The sequence below is a fragment of the Apaloderma vittatum genome, unplaced genomic scaffold, assembly GCF_000703405.1.
Source record: "Apaloderma vittatum isolate BGI_N311 unplaced genomic scaffold, ASM70340v1 scaffold671, whole genome shotgun sequence".
Taxonomy (NCBI): domain Eukaryota; kingdom Metazoa; phylum Chordata; class Aves; order Trogoniformes; family Trogonidae; genus Apaloderma; species Apaloderma vittatum.
In genome coordinates this window covers 51102-53262 of record NW_009700575.1, presented here as the reverse complement: position 1 = coordinate 53262, position 2161 = coordinate 51102, and the positions used below count along the sequence as shown (strand labels likewise).

The 2161-nt window shown below is 38.6% G+C and overlaps 1 protein-coding gene across 1 annotated transcript in view; it reads left to right on the top strand.

Annotated features, from left to right (window-relative positions):
* Positions 1–1759: 1759 nt before the first annotated feature.
* Positions 1760–2161, top strand: part of LOC104280952 (protein FAM198B-like) — a gene marked incomplete at its 5' end in the record, with an annotated part of 5717 nt that continues 5315 nt past the window's right edge. Inside the window, one exon of the mRNA XM_009878781.1 lies at positions 1760–1987. Coding sequence (XP_009877083.1) covers positions 1760–1987 — 228 coding nt within the window. The remainder of the gene's footprint in view (positions 1988–2161) is intronic.

Sequence of the window (2161 nt, the reverse complement as noted above, 5' to 3'; positions counted from 1 at the left end):
AAAGAGTGTGGAACATGGTAACAATAAGGGTAGCACTGATCCTAGGGAGAGAGGTTAATGTTCATAATGGAAGGACGCTTTCTGTGTTTCTAAGGAAGCACTGGAGAAGGGGGAGGGAAGTTAAAGAGGTGGTGGAGCCGCACATTGGGTTGGCTTGAGAAGGACTGCTTTGTATGTGCAAGCCGTGGCAGAGAGAAGATAGAGTACTTTTTGGAGAGAGGAATTTATTTTTCTCTTAGGCATGATTGTGTGTGGGGCCTATCATGTTCTCTTGGCCAATATGAAATAATTCACTCCTAAGCAAGGGCAAATATAATTTCTTACCTGTTGTTTTAGATCAGTCAGCATCCTTTGAATAAGAAGTTGCTTTTTGATTCAGCTGCATGGAGATTTCTTTTTAACAGTTCTTGCTGCTTACAGATGGAGCATTCACATTAGCAGCTTTTACCTGGCCGTTGGCACTGGATGACACCTGTTTTCTATGTGCTGTTCTCTGGTTTTCCTCAGGAGGAAGAGGTGCCGTGGATCTTGTTGCCTTCACGCAAATTTCTGAAAACTTTTTCTGAGTTGCATCTCTGGCTCCATGGGCATGTGGAAGACAAAGAGACAATTTAGGCTGCATTTAACTATGTGATAAACTGTGCATTTGTGTGGGCTTTAGGTTCACTGACCTTTAAGGTGAATATAAATAGTTTTTAAAGCTTTAGATGTGTTCCAGCCCTTGCTGTTTAGTAAATAGCGGCTTTGCAGTTAAATGGTTCCTCCTCTTTGTACTGAGCCATCATGTTTCGATCTTCTATCTACACCCAAAATTAAAAGGATTTCTTTGTTCTAATGTATGTGACGAGCCACAGTCAGTCCTGAATCCTTGATCATATAAGGCAGCTGTATCATTGCATCAGCAATGAAAAGGGGAGTTCTGCTTTCCTAAGAGGAGACATATGCCTGTTATGTGATATTGGGTGAAATACGTTTATCAGTTCGCATGCTAGGAAAACTAATTTTTAATACTTTGCCAAGGTTTCTTCACACTAAGAACCGAACCCTTGAATTCAACAAATCTAAGACTCTTGACTTAGTTTCAGGGAAGTGCAGAATACGTTTTACTCAGAAGAATTAAAGAATGTGGCCAAAATAGCTCCCGTACAAAATGGATCTCATATTATACCTGAGTAAAAACAAAATAAAACAAAACAAAACTTACCAATGTGTTTATTCATGCTAAACTCACTCTCTAGTATTCTCATATATCATTTCAGATCTGTGCAATCCTACATTATAGGCCTAAAATACTAAAGATAGAAAAATAAATCCACTTTGAGGATAGGATTTGTAGTGTTTCTTTGCCTATTATGCAGAAAAAATACTCTGACATAGGTTTTTAGCTCTTATAAATCATTATCAGTTCACTGGAAAGAGGGAAATTACATCATTGATTCTCAGAGGCATTGTAAGCTCTTAATCTACATATAAGATTTTTAATAGTCTGGTTTAGTATATGATTTTGTACATCAGTCCTTTGCCTCAGGGAAATTCTTCTGTACACTGAAGGCATTTACAATGTCAGTGCTTCTTGTATTCCTGTGCCGGGTGGTTTTACGTGTAGAATAAGATGACGTTAACCAAAGGATGTAAAACTTTTAGTCCCTGGCCATTTCTCCTGCCACATCTGCAAAATGGTATTATTATTGATGCTTAGGCATTATCTAAAGAATGATCAAGTAAGTCTGACAGTATTGCACTACACTCATGATCTGTTTTTCCTTTTCCAGATGGTCAAGCCTGTCCTCTTATTCTCTGGGATTCCTCACTGAGTCCAACAGATAATAATACCCATTCTTCGGTGAGATTAACCTGGGGGCAATATCAGCAGCTCCTGAAGCAGAAATGCTGGCAGAATGGTAAAGTCCCCAAAGCTGAGTGGGGCTGTACCGAAATCCATCACCATGAGTGGTCCAAGATGGCACTCTTTGATTTTCTTCTGCAGGTAAAACATTTATTGAATGCAACTATCTGCCTCAAAAGTCGTATGGGCACACATGGCACACATGGGACTCCTAGAAAAGTAATTTTAGTTTATTTCCTTTTTTTAAATGGGGAAGAAATATATTTGTGCAATTTGAACTTGTTTCTTAAAATTAAAATATCCAAAACGCAACTT